General features: G+C 52.4%; 7 protein-coding genes across 7 annotated transcripts; 4 read left to right on the top strand and 3 right to left on the bottom strand.

Moving 5' to 3' along the window:
- Window positions 1-597: 597 nt before the first annotated feature.
- On the top strand, window positions 598-1,509 carry A1O1_06595 (uncharacterized protein; the record flags this gene model as incomplete). Its single annotated transcript, XM_007727473.1, has 2 exons — window positions 598-1,081; window positions 1,139-1,509. 2 exons carry the CDS (start codon window positions 598-600, stop codon window positions 1,507-1,509), a joined length of 855 nt encoding a protein of 284 aa, XP_007725663.1.
- Window positions 1,510-3,073: 1,564 nt separating this feature from the next.
- On the top strand, window positions 3,074-4,235 carry A1O1_06594 (uncharacterized protein; the record flags this gene model as incomplete). The annotated part of the gene is made up of 2 exons (XM_007727472.1): window positions 3,074-3,195; window positions 3,407-4,235. The coding sequence occupies 2 exons, from the start codon at window positions 3,074-3,076 to the stop codon at window positions 4,233-4,235; spliced, it is 951 nt and encodes a 316-aa protein (XP_007725662.1).
- Window positions 4,236-5,955: 1,720 nt separating this feature from the next.
- On the bottom strand, window positions 5,956-6,795 carry A1O1_06593 (uncharacterized protein; the record flags this gene model as incomplete). Its single annotated transcript, XM_007727471.1, has 1 exon — window positions 5,956-6,795. The coding sequence occupies one exon, from the start codon at window positions 6,793-6,795 to the stop codon at window positions 5,956-5,958; it is 840 nt and encodes a 279-aa protein (XP_007725661.1).
- Window positions 6,796-7,882: 1,087 nt separating this feature from the next.
- A1O1_06592 (uncharacterized protein) lies at window positions 7,883-8,299 on the bottom strand (the record flags this gene model as incomplete). The annotated part of the gene is made up of 1 exon (XM_007727470.1): window positions 7,883-8,299. A coding segment is annotated over one exon (417 nt), but the record flags the coding sequence as incomplete, so codon positions are not given.
- A 3,399-nt stretch (window positions 8,300-11,698) lies between these two features.
- On the bottom strand, window positions 11,699-12,622 carry A1O1_06591 (uncharacterized protein; the record flags this gene model as incomplete). Its single annotated transcript, XM_007727469.1, has 2 exons — window positions 11,699-12,541; window positions 12,599-12,622. 2 exons carry the CDS (start codon window positions 12,620-12,622, stop codon window positions 11,699-11,701), a joined length of 867 nt encoding a protein of 288 aa, XP_007725659.1.
- Window positions 12,623-13,398: 776 nt separating this feature from the next.
- A1O1_06590 (uncharacterized protein) lies at window positions 13,399-13,977 on the top strand (the record flags this gene model as incomplete). The annotated part of the gene is made up of 1 exon (XM_007727468.1): window positions 13,399-13,977. One exon carries the CDS (start codon window positions 13,399-13,401, stop codon window positions 13,975-13,977), a length of 579 nt encoding a protein of 192 aa, XP_007725658.1.
- A 1,523-nt stretch (window positions 13,978-15,500) lies between these two features.
- Window positions 15,501-18,212, top strand: A1O1_06589 (uncharacterized protein; the record flags this gene model as incomplete). The annotated part of the gene is made up of 1 exon (XM_007727467.1): window positions 15,501-18,212. The coding sequence occupies one exon, from the start codon at window positions 15,501-15,503 to the stop codon at window positions 18,210-18,212; it is 2,712 nt and encodes a 903-aa protein (XP_007725657.1).
- Between the last annotated feature and the right edge of the window lie 170 nt (window positions 18,213-18,382).

Here is an 18,382-nt window from a genome sequence, read left to right as displayed (position 1 = left end):
GAACTTAGGGGTCAATAGGCGGGTCCACGTCACTTCTTCAAGCCTCCCAAGCCTAACGCTAGCCTAATCTTTAGGCGGTCGTCAGCGCACAGGGGCTTGATCCATTGCCCCCACCGCCTGTTCATTGACGCCCATCTACTGGCCTGATAAGCTCAGTGAGGCGTGCATTGACCCCTGACATCGATCATCCCTCGCTTGGACTGCCGTGACTTCCCCAGACTACGACAAATCGACTCGTCCTTGTGCCTGGCTTAAACGCTCCTACGCTCCCACCGCGCCACTATTAGAACGCCCTTTTGCATTGTTCGATCACTTTATTTTCCGACGCATCGCATTTAACCCTTAACCCCTCGAAATCCCTCCTGGTTGTGTTTGCCAGAGGATTGTGTGAGTCGAGTAGAAGGTTGAAATCGACGACGCCGCTTAAACAACTGAACTCTCATCTTGTTTGTGTCGGCTTCACATCATTACGCGATCGACCAGTCTCAAGTCTCAAGCCTGAAATCTTTTTTTGACGCGCCATCATCTGACGACCGTCTTGACCACCTCATACTCACTACAGTCGACATTTCGTCACCACGAACGCAGCTCGACAAAATGGCAAGCATGCGTCGTGGACAGGCCTTAGGGCTCGCCTTCGGCATCATCGTACTCTATCTCCTCTTCTTCTCCGGGTCAGACACCGACTTCCGCAAAACCACTGAATCATCTCTGGCGCGACGGCGTGGCATTCTGCGCGGAGACCTGTCCGACGCCGACTTGACTGCGAAGACCAACCGAGAACTCCAAATGATCCTCGACAAACAGAAGCAGATCTTGGAGCCATCTCCAGCTCAAAGGGGGGAGCCTAACCCATGGGCCTCGAGCGGAGCATCGGACGACGATGCGATCAGTGTCGCCGGGAGGAAAACAATGCCGAAAACAAAAGAAAAGCCAAGATACCCTATGGATGGTGTCGTTGGCGCAACCGACGACGAGGGTCAAGAGGTAGCCTTGAATGGCGGCAAAGCCGAAAAGCCGGAAGACGAGGGCGAGACTATGGCGCGGCAAGAATTGCAAAGCATCCTCAAGAAGAGTCCTAGTACGGGTGGTATTCCGATCTTTGTCTGCAGACCGTTACTAACGTCGTCGATTATAGTCATCATCTTTTCCAAGTCTTACTGTCCTTACTCCAAACGCGCCAAAGCTCTACTCCTCGAAAAATATACCATTTCACCGGCGCCGTATGTGGTGGAACTCGATTGGATGAACTCACCGGTGCCAAAACCACCGGGTGAGGATGATGGTGATGACGATGCCCCCGTTCCCACCCTTGGACGTAAAATCCAGGATCTGCTAGTCTCGTTGACGGGACGACGGACAGTGCCGAACATCATGATCAACACGCAGAGTCTAGGCGGGAGCGACGATCTTGCACACCTGCACTCTGAGGGCAAGTTGGAGGAAGAGATCAAGAGGATGGGAGGCAAGAGGATTGTGAGTGTGGAGAGGAATCACGGCGAGAGTTAGTTGCAAGGACTCTTTCGTTGTTCTGTCTTTCTCCTCCCAGATTCGCAGGCGTTCCCATCTACCCGTATTTGCGCAAATTCGGCACGCCTACGGTCGGTCGGTAGGATGCCCTTGATCCGCTGGTACAACCGGGCTCGTCGGGGTTCTTTTCCTTCTGATGGAGGTCCCCAGTCAGCATCCTGGAAGACGTTTGGCGCCGGGCTCATACACACTTGCTCGAGTTTCCGGTACGCATGATCTCACGAAACCAGAGATATGTCGACTTGTTGCTGAAGATTGGTGCGGAGGTTGAATGCGGCCAGGTCTGCACCATCAGCAAATGGACAGACCCGGACAGTGTCGGGGTCGCATGCGAACGTACAGAAGTTGCTTCTCGGTTTCTGAAGCAAAAGGTGCCGCGTCCACGTCGACTATACGTCTCTATACAACGGACTGGGCGCGGATTTCCACCGCATCGACAAACCAAATTCGAGCGTCATGATCCTACAAAAGCTTCGGAGACTACCGTTGAGCACTTTCTGAAGGCGGTTTGGATTATGTCCACGACGGCTACGGGGTCTACACCCACTACAGCATTGCGCGCAGGTCGTCACTGGAGATTACAGATACTGGGCGCTGGTGCAGGTTATGAATCCGCGGCGCGACTTATTGGGTATCATGTATATCTATGTTCACAGCGTTCTCTCGGCGTCCCAATCCACCACGCCGAAGTCAGGGTCGCTCTTACACTTCTTGAACCGACGTTGTTGAAGGCAAAGAGCTGATACCATAAGACGACACATGGCGAAGCTCCTCTCATGAGCTCAAATGAGACCGAGATGAACAAAGGCCATCTCTGACGGCTTTGCTTCCTATGCTCCTTTCCTCCCACTGACAGCGTCGAGTATTCGATACGTACAGTGGATGGACTCTGGAAGTTGGGGTCAAAGACTTGATGCAGAGCAGAGCAGACACACACCCATGGATTACAGGACAAGAGAAAGTGTGGCTGACCATCGGAAATGGAATACCAGTACCCGACGAAAGCATGTTTCTACACAATAAATGTCTCCAAACTACTACCTACCTACCTAGTACCTAACCTTGCCATCAAACCTCACTGCAGCGGCTGAGGAGGCCTTGCGTTTCTGTCCATCCATGCCCGAGTCAATTATATCTCGTCTCTCAAGTACGTGTAGTCTTCCACATCCATTTCTCGTTCTCTCGAGCCACGCCGGATGGATCGAGCATGTGCCGTAAGAATGAAAGGTACCTACATACCAGGTACCTATGTGTTACTAAGGTATGTTAGCAAACACTGATTGGTCCTATGCAGGACGACAGAGCCTCGTCACTCTTGACGCCCTTCGTGTCATTCATTACTACTGTACATGATTTATATGCCTCACCCACCCACACGAGACAACTTGAAGTAGGTTACATCTCTGAGCAGAACTGAACGGTTGAGACGAAGATGGCTCAACGCGCCTTTTCTTACTCTTCTGGTACTGGTATGTGATCAAGACATTTTATAAGCCCAGATAGATGCCTGAAAAGACGAGACGAATCGAATCGAATCGACTCGATGGACTCGGTCGTCTTCACACCACGGCTCAAACTGACTCGTGTCACGACCGTAGAGAGAGGAGGTGCCGAGCTCGAATGGATACATGAACTTCGAAGTAACGAGAAGGCTACATGGTGGAGGTGAGAACAAGAGACTCATTAACACGTTCCTTTTCCGTTTCCCATACCCATTTCCATTTCCGTTCCATCAATCCTCTCCATCCCTGATTAGTTCCTGGCAATGGCAAAACAGGGAGTTTTGATGTCATTTCTCGAGGGGTCTGGCTTTGCCTTTTTTGTGTCCCCGGTTTGGCAGATGATTGATTGACTCTTGTAACTTATCGTCATGAAGCATCCAAGGACGAGCAAAGTCGCTGGAAGATACGGAAAAGGCCATGCAAGCATATCTGGCGTCGGCGCCCACGACAACCACACCAGAAAAAGAAGAAGGACCGACAAGGCCATATCGAGTCGCCTATGCTGTACATAAGCTTCTTGATGAGTCGACCGGGTCGGACTCGCACAGCAGGGACTCGGTGATCACGGGTGGAAGAGAACTCGAACCGCAATCCACGGCAAACAAAGGCCGAGACGTGGAACAGACGAACATAAGCACGAAGCCAGAAACAGAACCACAAACAGAATTCATCGGCATGGTGACTTTGACATCATTGGACACCAGCAGCCTCGCGTTGCCTGAAGACCTCACACTACCGAAGACACACGCGTCAACGACGACGACGACGACAACGAAAGAAACAAGTACAAGAGACTCGATCCTTCCGGTCGAAATCGCATATATGTTCCTCCCCACAGGATGGGGGAAAGGATACGCAACCGAGTCCGTCAAGGCAGTTTTCGAATCGTGTGCCAAAGGACGGTCGTTCTGGACGCCCTTCGACTCGCTGTACATACGGGCGATCGTGAATGAACTGAACCCGCCTAGTATGCGTGTCATGGACAAGACGGGGATGGTGAAAACAGGGGTCTATGAGTTGATTGGGAGGAGTGTTTTTCTGGCCGGACAATGGCGGGACACGCATCGTCTGCATATCTATGCTAGGTATCTGACTTGGACTGAGTGGGACAGAGGGAATGATATTCTCCTAGACCACGACCATGGCCACGCTATGGCTGGCAATCTTGACCCTCTGTCGAATGTCGAATGTCGACGCCGTTAACGTCGACCGACTTGAACGGGGTCATAAAATGCTGTCATCCCTTGTCATCCCCTGCCCTTCCTTGCCCTAGTCCTCATATCACGTATGAAGAAGTACTCATTAGGAGATGATGGCCTGTCCAACAACTTCGTTACTTACTACAGTACTGTAGGACCAGCGTGTGAAAAGTCCGGTGTGGTCCAGTGGTGGCCTTTTACATTTCGACCGTTATACGTCAACATGTCAATCCCTCAACAAAAGTGTCAGATACTGCTTTAAGATCAGTTATTTACCACTGCATGGTTGATGCAAATAGTTCCCCCCTGTCAAAAAACGGCTGGACCTGTTTTTGAACTGTCAAATATGTCAAAGCTGTCAACTCGACCTGGATGGGTGTGGGTGTGGCCATGTAACTACCATTAGATACTCCTTTACTAGTAGTACAAAGTCCTAAACGTATATCCATCCGTATATCCATCCGTATATCCATCCGTATATCCATCCGTATATCCTCCATTGTCATAAGCTCATCAACCATACATACAGCATTTGGGTTCAGGGGTCGACTCCAGATACCTACGTAGTAAGTAGTAAGGCAGGCTCTTCCAGGAGAACCTCGCACAGTGTACAGTACTATACCAGACAGACCAGGGACTGACCAAATGATGGAACTTTCCCATGGGATCAGGGGACCCGGGAACCAAGAGAGCAGAGCGTCTCGGACGGCGACTACTAGTAGAAGTGAAGATGCATACCTTGCCCTACTATAGTACTACGTACCGTATCGTATATAAGGTACCTACGGATAATATCACGAGGGGACAAACCAGGAAAAGTCAACCTTTACTCTCCCTTTACTTTATTTCCATCGGATCTAAGGGAATCAATCAGCTTCACTCCCGACACCTCAGACGCAAGCCGAAAGAGCGGGCTAGACTAGGCTATACAATAATAAATATAGCCACCCTAAGGTAGTACCTGCATAGTAGTAAACCACCTTGATGGTTCTGATTGTCCTGATGGTCCTGATGGTCCTGAAAAAGAGGGATAGCGATCGCTCCGCATACACACAAGGTACCTAAGAGGCAAAAGGACTTAGGTAAAGTACCTAAGGTATAGTAGGCACACGTGCTAGGTACCTAGGTATCTCACTACTGTACCACGTACAGTGACTAGAGAGTAATCGACCGACGGATCCGATCCAAGTCACAAGCGACCGACCAGCCGATGAAATCTTTTAGGGGAAAGTTGCAAGGTTCTTTTGACCTGTTCAACAATAGCCGAAGAGGGTTCTCGCTTGTTCATGGTTCATGGCCTGAAAGACAGAAACCAGGAACGAGACAGAATGGTATTTTCATCATCATGGACTGGAGAGACGGCATGGAAAATGCTGTAATATCAATGATTGCTGTTTGTGGTTGGTTGGTTATGCTGATCGTGTATTCTGGCCCCTTTACGCCTTCAAGTTGTTCATCGACTGTATCAGTCTTTTGGCCTTGTCCCAAAGCTATCTCCCGACCTCGCGGTCGAGACCATTTATGCCACCTCGCCTCTGGAACAAGAACCCATGGCCGCAAAAGAGGAGAGTAAAGGTTCTGCAAGATATGATACGCGCAGTGGAAATGCCAAAGCTGTAAAACGAGAAGGGGGTATGTGTGCAATTCAACCCCTCACGACACCCGCCGGAAGGAGATGTTCAAGGACGGAATAGAGCAAAGGCAGTATGCTCAATCGAACTGATCTATGCATCAAACGCTCTCAACGCCATGCCGGAAATAGTTGCAAACACCTGATTTGTAGCACGTCCATTCGCCTGTGATTCCAGATATCGTTTGGCCAGTTCTCGTTCCGAAGTGAGATCGCCATGGTTGCCACTTGGTTTCGGTTTCGACCCCAGCAACATGATGCTGTAGATAATGTCTCGATTCTCCATGCCATCCAGAAAACGCCGACACTCTTGGACTGCCTCTGGAGAAATCCCGCCGTCTGAAGGACTCTGACTTGCCGCAGCAGCTTCAACCAGAGTCCAAAACCCATCCGATCTTTGTGCCAGTTGCTTTTCCAGTGCGCTGGCTTTTGGCTCCGGCTCGCTCTCGTCTTGATGGACAAAATCGGCCAGCGAAGCGGTGGGACTGGAGAATGGTTCGCCAGTCAAGATCGACTCAAGGGCACGACATCGACGGGCGAGTTTGTCGGCTTCTTCTCCGCCGTCATGATCCGGCCGGACACACAACCCGAGCAAGGCCCAAGAGACTCGAGCTTCCTGACTGGCCAATGCGGCATTCTGAGTGGCCGTATCGGCGTGGTTACTAACCAACGTCAAATACGCCAACATGTTACCCAGCTGGGCACGATCGGCGCAAAGCCATGGAAAGCCTTGTCGGGCGAACCATTTGGTCGCACCGGACTCCAGCAGCTTGTCCAGACCGGGCGCAAAAGCAATGTCGTAGACCTTGCGGATGGAGTCAAGGTTGGGCACCGAATCTGGCGGGATAGGGGGCACACTCGGAACTTTGGCACCGGCAATGGTACAAATGGACTCTATGCTTCTTGTCGCTGAGCGAGCATTGACGTCGGTCATTATTGCACTGATGACCAATCAGAACCAAGAAACGTGGATCCACGGGGGTCGATACTCACAACGTCCAGATGGTGGATACGGAGGAAGGCTAGGATGAGAAGGACCATCCATATGATAGGGTTGATTGATATGGGGCAGTAATTGTTCGGGTGGCCGTGGAAAGGGATAATCGTTATGGTCTCGCGGCGAGCTTGCAAGTATCGATGAATGGTGACCGGGCACAGGAGAGTGGTTCGGATTGGGATTGTATCGTGGCGGCTGACTCGGGAGGGAAGAAGGCGGAGGGTTGCTCGAACTCGACGTCGACGTCGACGGCGCCGGGTGAAGCGAATGCGGTCCTTGTGCTTGGGTTTGGTAGACCGGATCGTAACCTTGGCAGACTCTTTTACTCTTCATGCAATTCCTGCACTCAGGTCGCCCTTCATCGCACTGAGAGTGAATGGGAAATCGTTAGTATGATGCAAGCCAGCAGAATGCCGCAGCACAATCCGAGGCGAGACAAGGTAGGTTCAGCCGTAGGCCCAAAAGAGCCAATGGACCGACGCCAAGGCAATCTCGAGACGGCAAGAGATGAGCCACGATAGGTATCGCTTGCTGAGTTGGGTAGCGCTGATGGGCAAATTTGGACGGGGGGGGGGCGGCTGGGGAAGAGGTCTCGAGGTTGTGGTTGTAGTTGTGGTTGTTGGTTGGGGTTGGGGTAGGGTTCTGTGTGACAGCGGAGATGTGCAAGGTGTCGATCACAGTTGAAGGAGAAAGGGGAAGAAAATAATACACGCGTAAAGTGAGTAGCAAGAGGGCCGGCTAAGGAGAGAGGGAAAGGAAGTGCCAGTGTGTAGGCGCGTGTGTTGTGTGCGTTGTGTGCTGTGCGTGGCGCCACCCAACCACTGCACCACTAATAGTAAGTGGAGCACGTGTAAACTTGCCCTCCGTCTTCAAGTTGCTTGGAGTTGCCTGCGCGCCCGCTGCCACAATGACTGCTCGGCCCGTGCAATTCGAGAATCATGTCCTGATACAGCGATCCATTGCCATATGCGCAAGGCAAGGCCGTCGATGCAAATGAAAAGCAAAAGTAGAAGAAACACCCACAACTCACCTTGATGCGCCGTTTACGACAAGTCAAACATCCTGTCTTGGTCCGTCTCTTGACTTCCTTAGCCTTGTGCCTCGTGGGAGCGACGATCAGGTGGGGATCCGTTGTTGAAGGCAAAGGGATACGCGCGGGCATCGGCTGGTAACTCGACGGAATGCCTGGGTATATAGGCCGTGCGTGTAAATAGTCGTGAGGAATCCGAGGCGGAGGTGGAGGTGGAGGCGGAGGTGCAGGTCGTGCTGCATAGGGATATGGAAGTGGTGGTAGTACGCGTGGCGCTGCAGGCGGAGGTGGTGGCAGCGGTTGTACCACTTCTGGAGACGACCGATGCGCAACGTGGGCGTGAAAGTCGATGCTGCTGATGGGAGGTAGACTGATAGGTGCCGTCGATGCTTGGAAAGCCGCCGTGGTCATGTTGATGTTTGAATAGTTCATCAGGCCGACTTGCTGTATAGCCTCCTGCTGTTTCCAGCGAGCGTGCGAGAGAGCAAGAGCCAGTGGACTCCGAATACAATATGGTCGATCAAGGCTTGTAAGATGGTGACTCTTTCTTCTTCGTTCCGTTCTTTAATTCGCAGTGTTGATTCAGGCGATATGACGAACACGTATTACTGGCTTCCACATGGTCAGCATCGAGTCCATCAGGTCTTTGGACACACCGCGCCTAGGGCACTGGGAAATCCTCACTTCTTGCATCTGGGGTATCGGGAACAACAACCAAGAAATCTCAGGTGAGCGCGCGATGCTTAACGACCGAACAGTGCGCTGGAACAGAAGATGAGCTGGGAAGCATTAGATCTGAAAGCAGATGAAGCGAGACTCGAATATGTGAAGAACGCAAGTGCAACAGCAGTACTCGACAGAGGCCTGCACCATGGTAACATGTCATGAAAATGTTGCTCTGGCTGTTGGATGTGACATGGTATGACCGGAAAGAGGAGCAGTAGGGGACACCGGTCGACAGGGTTTCTAAAAGACCTTGCTCTTCTCGTCGCCCATACAGGTCGCATGGACGAGTAGCAGTCGCTCCAGGTGGATGGATGGAAAAGGGTTTGGAATTGGGATTGGGATCGGGATGGGATGGTTCAGAGAATGGTCGAAAGAAACGCTGTATGCTCAAGGTGTTGCGGACACCCCAAGTGCCGAAGGGCAAGTAAGCATGAATGAGGATGATGGCGAAATTGGAACTGAGCCTCGCTTGGGGTCGCTTCGACTCGCTCAGCCGCCCTAACATAGACGACAAGCAAGCATTTTCATTTCTTCCGGCAGCCTGGAGGTGCCAGTGGAGGGTGGATAGTGAGAGGGAGCAATTCGAAAGGAAACGCCCACCAACGTGTCGACTCCCCTGTCTTCCATCCACTGACTGACCACTGACCACTGACCACTGGCCACCGTCCGCTACACCAACAAGCCCCCATCCTCTTCGAACGAACCCACCGCCTGCGACCGCCAGTGACAGTGCCTGTGCGGCGACAGTGGCAGTTAGTGGTGACGGCTCCCTTAAACGGCTGCTAGGCACAACGGTGCCCCCTGTCTCCTGGATTTCCAGGTGCTTCTCGCTTACAGCACCTCCCGGCGCCAAACCAGCTTAGAGCGCGGGCTAAGCTGGTTTGACAGCAGGCTTCGTCCCGAGCTGGGGCCTTGACTTTCGCCGGCATGCTCATCTCCTAGTGCTCCCCCTCCAGGTTGGCTGCATATTCTCGGGGCTGCTAGCTATACCTGGTAACCCTCGATCACGAGCTCAAATGACCATCGAAGCCCACTGGCACCTAGATGAAGGAGAGACACGGACAACAAGAACAAGAAAATGTAAAGCGCAGGCAAGATGGAGAGAACAGATTGCGACAACAGAAAGAGCACAAACGCACCGTCAATCCTCCCAACTCACTGGGACCCTGTGACCTGTCTCTCTCTTACATCCCCGACTGAACTGAATGTCATGATGCTGCTCGACCGTTGCCAAGTGGCTCTAGAACCCTGCTAGTTGGTTTTCGAGAAAATGGAGTCGTATCAACACCGGCGACTCGAACTTTTTTCGAACCAGTCGGGTGGATTCAGACTGTGAGCTCTTCTCTCCTAGCTACAGGAGCTGCCCTCGTCGCTGATGTGGCCATGTCAGCTATCAACAACCTTGCAGTGGTTTAGGTACTTTACCAAGCTCCAGCGGGAGAAAGAGTGCCTTTCCTTACCTGGGCCCCTGGCTCGTCCTCCGCCTCCGGTTTCTCTCGTCTGTTCTTGTCGGGGTCTGATTCCTCGCGCCACCAGATGCCCTCCCGAACACGTCGGACTCCCCTAGTCCGACTATTGGAGCCGTCGGAGAAGAGACAAAAGAGATTGGCGTGTGATGGTCTTGAAAACGGTGGTTTGATCACCACGCCCCCCCTCACGCTATCGACTGAAACACGAGCTCTGAAAGGATAAATAAAAGAGGTCTCCAGCAGACTTGTTTTGCTTTGTTACGAAGGCCCCGTTCATGTCTTTCCAGACAAGAAAAAAGAGTCCCACATAATGATCCCTGGCACACAGCCTTTTGTACCTAGGGTGCTAGCCGTCCGGCGGCTCTAGCGAGACAACTGGCGCCCTCGCTCCCGTCTCTTGCCTTCCGGTCTTTCGACGGTCTAGGTACCCTTCGCCGTCATGATCGCCCAGCCACACGGACATGGGCTCGTCCAAGGATGATGACCAGCTATTCCGTACCATTTGTCACCATCCTTCTTCGATGTTCCTGTGGTTCCTTCTTGTGTCACATGAGTCGGCTCTCTCAAGAATACGAGGGATGCAAGAGATCATACTCTGAGACACCAACTAAAGATTGATTAGGCTCTCGGAAGGGACTCGAATTGTTCACCTAAGCCACCCCAGATCCATGCCTGTCTTCTACTAGACTTTGGCCACCAGCAAGAGCCTTCTCATGAGCAAGCATGTCGACCGAAGCTTGGGTAGAGACAAATGGGATATGATTTGATCGCTAAGGGGATGCAAGTGGGTTGGTGCTGTACAATTCTCCGAACAAGACCCAACACCCCATGCAGTGCAGTGCCCACCAAGGGAAGGCTCATGCAGAGGCGACCGAGACCCTATCTTTGAGTAACTCGCACCGCTTCTCATGCCTAACGGCTGGGCACGCATGAGCATCCTGCACCGCTACAGTATTGCATATCAGGACATAACCGACGGTACCTCAAAGCCTCCAATGAATTCAAGCCTTCTGCATCCTCCTACCTCTTGGTAGCAAGTTACCTACCACCGCCAAAAAAGGACAACTCACCATGACAAGCTACCTCCTGGTAGGAGGCGACCGCTTTCAGGCCAATGGCAAAGTAGAGCAGAAGTCCCCTGTATCCTCGCATGTCAATCCTGAAAGTCGCCTAATCCGACCATTTCTGCTCACGTTCCTGACAGAATAGGCGCGGACTGTGTCACTGCAACCGCCCGAGGAATCATTGAGCACGCTGCCTTCCTCTTGATCTTCCAACTCCTCGCACCTGTCAGTTACGGCATGCCTATGGTAGAGAGATGATACTCTCGCATGTACCCTCGAAACGAGGATGGACCTGTCACTGGCGTGGTACTCGTGCGCCGAGTGGGTTACAAGAGATGCACGTGGCACACCATATTGTGCGACGACCGCGACGCCCACTGGTTTCCGCCAGTGATTGCCTTGAGTTGTACGTCGTCATCCAGACCAAAACAAAATGTAATCTGGCCGACAATTGGAATTGTTGCTGATCATCATCTCGCTTATCTTGGGCGTTTCGGTTCGCCTGTGCCAGCCGAGATGTAAATCTGAACTGCAAAGGTGTTGTGGCTGTTTCAAGATGGTTTAGCCTTGCGTTTTTTGAACACCGGCAACGGCACCTCTTCCGGGATGTCGCTCAAGGGTTGTGATGGCTGAACAGTGTCGATCTCGTCCTTCACAGGGGAGTGTTGGTCCGACAACGCTTCGACATGGCTAGGCTTTTGCTCGTCGTCCGTACCACTGCCTGGTTTGAGGCTTGTGATATCTTCTCGCTTGATAGTTTCCTTCGGCTCGTCCTTTAGTTGAGCGGAGGGAGGGTTCTTCTCTTTCTTCAAGGAGATTGTACCGGACAATAGCTCATCGAGGTCCGGCTTCTCGTCGCCGGGATATCGCCTAGTACTAGAGCCCCATCCACGCTGGACGACCGCGTCTTCTCCTTCTTCATCCTCTTCCTGCTCTTCGAGTTTGCGCTTTCTGACTCCGATGTTTCTAACCCCTTCGGACGTCTCGTTTGTAGGCTTTTGTTCGACCGCTTGCCATTCTCCCGGCATGGCCACCTCAGACCGTGCTTGTTCAGGAACCTTGATGCCCATTTCCGCCAACTGTGCCCATTGTCGTTTCAAGTCGACGGCTGCCTGAGGACCGTTCGCAGCTTTTCGGACGGTCGATGACTGCGACTGTGAAGATGCTGTTGTTGGAATCGGAGATGCCGAAGGACTGCCACCGGCGACTCTGCTTAGCCTTTCGACTTCCAACTTTGCTTTTTCCTTCTCCCGTTCGCCCCGCTCATGGCTATTCTGGATATCTCGGAGGAATCGTCGAAGATTGCCTTGGTGTTTGCCCGTGCTCTCATGTTGTCTGCGCTCGAAGGGAGTGTCTTTGACGTAAGTGCTGCAGTGCTTGCACCAGTACTTAGGCTGCACCAAAGATTAGCAATGAAACGTCACGGAGGTGACCAAGGAATGCACACATACCGTAGACTTCCAATATTCCGACATACTAGGCTCGCGGGAGTTGTACGAGTAGACAATTGTGACTATGTCATGGCAAATGCGTTCAGAGACCAGATCGTGGAGAATTGTTGTTGGCTTCCGGGGAATACGGGCGAATGGCTTCACGGCGCTCTAGACCCTCGACGCCGCTCGGGGATTGTCTCCCGAGAACGGCACACGATCATGTACTTGAGGGGTCAGATAAAGAAAGATCTTGATTCTGGATAAGAGGCCGATGCCGCCGAAAACAGCTCGTCTGACGTCGGCTGAGGAGGATTGGCTCGTGTCTGACGAAACATATATCCTCACAACGCTTGCTTTGGAGACGCCCGGCGCTCCGCATGGCTGTGTCAGACGTCATTATTATTCTGTGGCAAACTCGACTAACCTCATTTCTGGTCACCGGCTTTTCATTCACCCTGACCAGCCAATCACGACCGCGCAGATCCCGAGCTTGCCCGTCTCGGAAGAAAATGCTCGAACTGCAAAGTGTCTGATCTCCCCTACGTCCATGCACATAATAAACCGGCTTTCTTCTTTCACATGGAAACAACCTTGAAAAGTCATTGATCACTACTACCACTCTTTCTTTTTTCTTGATTGTTTCACCACGACTGTGCTCATAGACAAATGCGGACACAGATCCACTAGATTCTTCCTACTATTACTATCTCAACCGAAGCACGATACTATCGTCCAGAATAGACAATCCAAACCAGACTCGCGATCATCGCGCACATTCCTCCCTATTTTCGAGCTCCTTTCTCGCGCAGTCTCTCACAATGAGGATCTTTTCGTCAGAGTATACCTTCGATTACTCGTGGGAAGAGGTCAGCACCAACAACTGGAGGAAATACTGTCCATGGAATGACAAGGCCGAACACGTCAAGGCGGTTGATACGCTCTCCCGCCACGTTGATTCTGATACTGGTATCCTTCGCACGGAACGTCTCATCACTTGCAAGCAAAACGCACCACAATGGGTGTTGAGCATTCTCGGCGGCGATACGACAAGTTACGTATATGAAGTTTCTTACGTCGACCCGGTTGCGAAGAAGGTTACCATGTGCAGCACCAACATGACGTGGTCCAACCTGCTAGAATGTCGAGAAACCGTGGTCTACCAACCGTCATCCAGCGAGCCGCACGCGAAAACAGACTTCAAGCAAGAGGCCAAGATCGTGGCAATGTGCGGTGGATGGCAAAAGATCCGAACCAAGATTGAGGAGGTGAGCGTAGAGAGGTTTCGAGAAAATGCCGCACGAGGACGAGAAGGCTTCGAAATGGTATTGGAGATGTCCAGGAGGGCATTTGGTGAAGAGCGGGAGAAGATGAAGATGGAGCAGCCGATTACTGTTTGAACAGCCAGATTGTTTCGGGCCTGAACCCAACAATGTGGCATTTGGCAGTCGCTACCACGCATATCACGAATTACAGGGCATGACTTCAGCGACAACATCGACGCCTGGCTTTCAGGACAACTCCCGTCAACTTTTCCGCCTTGAACAAAATTTTGGCGTTGGCACGAGGAAAAATGGCGGGAATGAAGCGATTTTGGATTTCAGCGAGGAGTTTGGGCAGCACTTGGATTTGAACACGGAAGCATTTCTCCACATCATTGTGGTATGCACACAAAAGATTTGGAAGACTTGTCACGATAGATCATTTTAGATGGATCTGGAAAAGAACTCTCCGCGCAGCGTTATGGCTTGTGACAATAGAGACCATCTCCACCTGTCGAATATATCCGTTATGAGGTTCTTTCTGCATTTCTTCCTGTGGCTAAATGTGTTGTTCTAGACTGTGGTATTTGGACCTTTGGAAGAACGAATCCGAAACCCCTTAAGAACGCAGTGAAAGTTCGTAGATGTTTCGTCATTGATCCGAAGCGTGCTTGTCTCAATGTGTGAAGTCATGATCTGTCTGGCCCGGAAGAGATGGAGGTCCTGGTCTCCATCTAGTAAAATTATGGAAGCATCGAGGGTGGAGGACAACATGGAGTCGCAAGTCGTGGAACGAGGAAGCCTTGCCATATGCGTAGCCGCTCCGCTTGGTGTGGGCGCCGTACTCTGTAAGCAGATCAGAATCTTTGAGCTTCCGACATGCGGAGTTCACTGATGATTGATCAGATGGAAAAGACGTAGTAACGAGGCGCGAACCTCGGTGCAGTGATAATAATTGTGTCCATGGTGTTGCGAGATGCGCGGCGAGGACAATTCGATCATTTGTGGTTGTTTGTGGGTTTCAGACCCTTCAGGTTGTCGAATGCTAATCCCCCAGCCATGCTCATCAGCAAATACAATATTGCACTACGTACGGTTAGTAGTATGCCAAAGAACTCCCTTCGCTTTGCATCCTGATGTGGGTGTGCACGCACCACGGCCACGCGTGTCCCACCCCGTCCTGCATTCGCGATCCCTCGACTGCTACAAACCCCATCCATCGCTCCAGAGTACGAACCATCTGCGGACCCAAATCTCCCTATACCGATCGCCGATTGGTGTACAGCCAGCCCATCCCTGATCGACCTGCTGGCCCGTTCCTCGTGGAGCCGCGTTACCAAACAAAAGTGCCAGTCTGACGGGCCAGATAGCAAATGAAAACAGTTCAGACCCTAGCGTAAGAGGTCAACGATGGAGACTGTGTAAGAGGATTTCTTGAACATCTTGGTTTCTCGCTGCATGGCCGCGTTCAGTGTCGGTTGGTTGGAAGAGACACGAGAAACCGATACTAGATGACTGTGTTCTGCCAGGTGAAGGGTTGTTCCCGGTCAGACTGCTGTCATTTCTCAGCTCGCTTGGTCGACTTGGGGGGTTTGCGCAGCTGCAGTGAGGCGCTTCCAATCCTTGACTGCTTGACAAAGTCCTCCAATCCGCTATGAGGCATGGACCTCAACGACTTCGCACCTGTCGAATACCCTCGCCACCACTCTATCATCACCGAACCGAGCATTCACTCAAGTGGTTTCGACACAACAACACAACCACATCTGGATCCACATACTGAGTCCCCTGCGCAACAACTCCAGTTGATCACATCCCTGGTCGACTCCTTGAGCGCCCTGGCTACGGCTGCACCGGGGTCGCAGGAAGATAATACTGCCATCGAGAATCGTACACCCATTTCCATCGCGACAGCCGCGCCTGCGCCTGCGCCGTCCGCTAAATGCCCCGACGTGGAAGAGGTCGGTCGCGACCTGCATGATCCCCGTGTCGCCGATGACAGTAGCGACGGAGAGGTGGCCACTGCGCCCGTGATTCCTTACGCCAGAAGGCCTCCTATTTTGTCCAAGAGTTCGAGCAAGTCCAGGTTCTATATGCGGAATATGTCTCAACAACCACTGGCGCCTCGAGATTCCATACAGAGTCTGAGATCCGGTGCTGAAAGTGACAGTGTCGGAATACCTAGTGTTGAGAGGCGACATCTTTCCAGTGCCAGCTCTACGTTGTCCGTGTTAAGCGGACTGAGCGGCTCTCTTCGCAAACCTACCGCGGAGTCATTGCGCGACAAGGCTCTCTCGCGCCCGGTCCCTCCGCAACGCTTCTCTTCAGATCGGCGGCGAAAGACAGAGTCATTGTACAGCACGGATCAAGAGAAGGAGAACAGATATCCCACGCGAGCTTCCTCCACGGATGGCTATTCGCCCAGTAGCGTCCAGCTGGAGCAGGCCAATGTCGAGCATTCCACCGGCGTGTCTTTGGCACGACTCAGTAGAAGCGAGCTGGGCGATCATTTGATCCCGTCTCGTCGATCATCCCTCAGACGGAGTGCCACGGGGCTTTCTGAAGCGTCGCAAGGCTCTAGCCGTCATTCCATGGCTGGACGCAACCTCACAGACCTCAACATCGACTCGGAGCTGATTGATGGTGATCATTCTACTGTCAGGAGGATCCGTGAACTACAGGAAGCCAAGGAAAAGCGCCAGAAAGAATGGCGGAACGAAGCCAAGAAAGCTGACCGAGCTGCCAAACGGCATACTATTGCAACACCCAAAGTGTCTCGGCGATCAAGTCCCTATCCCAATTCGAGGCTCTCTGTGACTGACGTTGTGCATGAGTCTTCCGAGGTCGAAGCTCCTCCTGAGGTATCTGCTTGTGTCACAGGGGCCGATCTCGCGAAGATGCCTGCATTGGTACCAGAGGTCTTCGACAGTATGCCGGCGGGCCAAGGTACTGATCTCGCAGCCGGTCCTTCGATTCCGACGAGACTGCTACCTTCCCGCGCCAACAGTGTGGGTCAGAGTTCTACGAGCCAGCCGAGACGGAAATCAAGCAGACGTGATCCTTCTGCGGCAGAGCTCAAGTCGATATCAGATGAAGTCGACACGTTTCTTGGTGCTCCCCGCTTTACCCAGAAGATTCGTCATCCTCGAACGGGCCGCACGATTGCCTTTTCAGAGGTGGGTGATCCACGGGGGTTCGTGGTGTTTTGCTGCGTTGGGATGGGCTTGACGCGTTACCTGACCGCGTTTTATGATGAGCTTGCCAGGACGTTGCGGCTCAGATTGATCGCGCCCGATCGACCCGGAGTTGGGGAAAGTTCTGCTGCCCCAGAATCGGCATGTACTCCCTTGAACTGGGTTGATGATGTCGCCGTCATCTGCTCTTCCCTTGGAATCACAAGATTTTCACTTCTGGCACACTCTGCGGGTGCCATCTACGCAATGGCCGTTGCGTTGAAAATGCCTCAGTACGTCCGTGGTCGGATTCATCTCCTGGCGCCATGGATCCCACCCTCGCAGATGCCCAAAGGAGCATTACTTCGGCAAGACTCACAGCCTGTTGCCAATCTGCCCTTATCTCACAAGATTTTGAGTGTTCTACCGCCACAAATACTCAAGGTGGCCAATTCGCGGTTCTTGACGGCGACCAGTGCATCTGTGGACGCTAGACCTCTCAAGTCAGTCAAACGGAGTAAGCAGCTCCAGGGCCTAGAAATGCCGTTGGCCTATTCCTTCACTGACATGGACGAGGATGGTCCTTTCGGCAATGCCAGCCATGACGTGGGGCCCGAGCATCCACAAATGGCAACGCCAGATCGAGGGCCGGACAGGCTAGGCTACCGGACGAACAGCTATTTCTCAGAAGTGGATGGTACGCCTACCGGGACTCCAAACCCTAGGGCTCGTCGACAGACACCACAACTTATCACGGACAAAGGGCAAGGCTCCCCTGCACCATCTCGTTTGACATCTGAAGCTCGACAAGCCCTTTTTGATCAGGCTCTTACGCATCGCATCTGGGCGCTTGCCACTCAAAACGCAAACCCTGCCATCGATCTGGTTGTTTGTCTGGAACGACGGAAAGCAATCGGCTTCCGCTATCCCGAAGTGACTAGGTCGGTTGTCATCCATCATGGCGTCAGGGACACTCGCGTGCCCCTGGATAATGTTCGTTGGTTACAAAGTGTCATGAAACGATGCGAGTTGAGGGTGCTCGATGGAGAAGGTCATGGGCTCATGGCTTCGGCGTCTGCCATGGCGAGTGTTCTTGGGGAGATTGCAAAGGAATGGGAAGAGTGGGAAAAGATTGCACGAGGCAAGGACAAGAAGAAGATGGAGGACGCTTCGTCCCGATCCACCAAAGGCAGGTCGTGAATAGTCTGGTTATGCTATCAGCCATGATATCCTGGGATGGTCTCGAGTCTTGAATCTAGGTATGGAATTGGACTGGTTGCATAGGCCGATGAATGGATTGCCTGTGACCCTGAATGACTATAGCGCTAGAACAACATATGTTTTGCACAGATGCCAACTTGTGTTCGAGG

This window comes from Capronia coronata, assembly GCF_000585585.1.
Source record: "Capronia coronata CBS 617.96 chromosome Unknown acBCG-supercont1.5, whole genome shotgun sequence".
Lineage (NCBI taxonomy): Eukaryota > Fungi > Ascomycota > Eurotiomycetes > Chaetothyriales > Herpotrichiellaceae > Capronia > Capronia coronata.
The sequence above is the reverse complement of the archived record's forward strand: the minus strand, read 5'-3'. Positions and strand labels throughout refer to the sequence as shown.